The sequence below is a fragment of the Nestor notabilis genome, unplaced genomic scaffold (genome assembly GCF_000696875.1).
Source record: "Nestor notabilis isolate BGI_N333 unplaced genomic scaffold, ASM69687v1 scaffold20400, whole genome shotgun sequence".
NCBI lineage: Eukaryota > Metazoa > Chordata > Aves > Psittaciformes > Psittacidae > Nestor > Nestor notabilis.
Window position 1 is genome coordinate 32,089 of NW_009909997.1, and position 1,346 is coordinate 33,434.

General features: G+C 55.0%; 1 protein-coding gene across 1 annotated transcript in view; it reads right to left on the reverse strand.

Annotated features, from left to right (window-relative positions):
* Positions 1–215: 215 nt before the first annotated feature.
* Positions 216–1,346, reverse strand: part of ETV5 (ets variant 5) — a 12,613-nt gene continuing 11,482 nt past the window's right edge. Inside the window, exons 10-11 of the mRNA XM_010023883.1 lie at positions 673–774; positions 216–534 (exon numbers count right to left, since the gene is read on the reverse strand). Of these exons, the coding sequence (XP_010022185.1) occupies positions 313–534; positions 673–774 (324 nt within the window). The 3' untranslated portion in view covers positions 216–312. The remainder of the gene's footprint in view (positions 535–672; positions 775–1,346) is intronic.

Genomic DNA, 1,346 nt, shown 5'->3' on the forward strand with positions numbered 1-1,346 from the left:
GGCCTCACGGTGCTGGCAAGGAACAGGGTCTGGGTCAGGGACCCGCGTCTTTACCTCCCATTGCCCCAAAGCATCGCGCAGATGTTGGGCAGGAGGTGCCAGCCAGAGGCAGTCCTATGCACTAGCCCTTGGACAGGAAGGGTGGGAATTCAGCAGTGACACACACAGGGCATTTTAGATTCCTCCAATTTGTGTGTGCATGCGGTTTGGTGGGTTTGTTTTTCCTTATGAACAGCAAAAAATACTCTTTAGAAAACCGTATTTGCCCCAAGTGGATGTGCTAGTGCTCATGGCTCTGCCAGCCTGGCCGAGTCAGTAAGCGAAGCCCTCTGCGTAGGGAAGGCTGCCGCAGGGATCCATCTCCAGGAGGTATGCTGGGCTGTCCTCAAAGTGCGTCAGCGGCACCGTCTCCTCCTCGGGCACCGGGCAGTCAGGCTCTGTCTTCAGGAAGGGGCGCTGGTTATCAGGGTAGGCCATGGAAAACAGGGCGTCAGGGTCACAAACGAACTTATAGACGTACCGCTCGCCAGCCACCTGCAAGGAGAGGAGGGCATGAGAAGGGCCCTGCACCTTCCCTCAGGAATAACAAGCATGGCATGACCAACATTAGACCTAGCCCCAGAGCTCCTGCTATGCCCCAGGTGTCAGTCACCCCCAGTGAGTGTTACACACCTTCTGCATGATGCCCTTCTCATAGTAGTAGCGCAGGGAGCGGCTGAGCTTGTCGTAGTTCATGGCTGGCCGGTTCTTCTGGATGCCCCAGCGCCGTGCTACCTGCAAGAAGAGAGAGGTGGCAACTGTGAAGGCTGCAGCAGGGGTTTGGACCTGGATCCTCAAAGGAAATATCAGCTGAAATGCAGGGTAGGGGCTCATTTCTGGGAGATGGAGCAGCCAGGGGTGAAAGTGTCACCCGGGTCCTGGAGCAGCTCCCGCCTGCTGCAGTAAGTCCTCCAGCTCCAAGCACCGGCTGCCACAATGCAGCCACTGCCAAACCAGGGGCTGAATCAAAAGACATTTGATTAGGGAAGTCTGCCAAAAAAGATGCTTAAAAAAAAAAAAAAAAACCCAAAAAAAACCCCAAAAAACCCCAACACCCAACCTCCCACAATTTCCATGCATTAAGAGATATTATGGGTAATTACCCACAATGTGCAGCTCAGCACCACAGCTGCTTTCGATCACTCTCCAGTTTCTTCTTGTGTCACCCTCTGCAGAGCTGCATAGCTCCAGCACAGCACCAGGGATCCAGGGCAAAGGATCCAGGAGCAGTCTGGGAGGGAGGAAGCCATGGCCCAGCAGCAGGTCTGGGCCATGCCACTGTGGTCATTGAGCACTGGTGGCTTCAG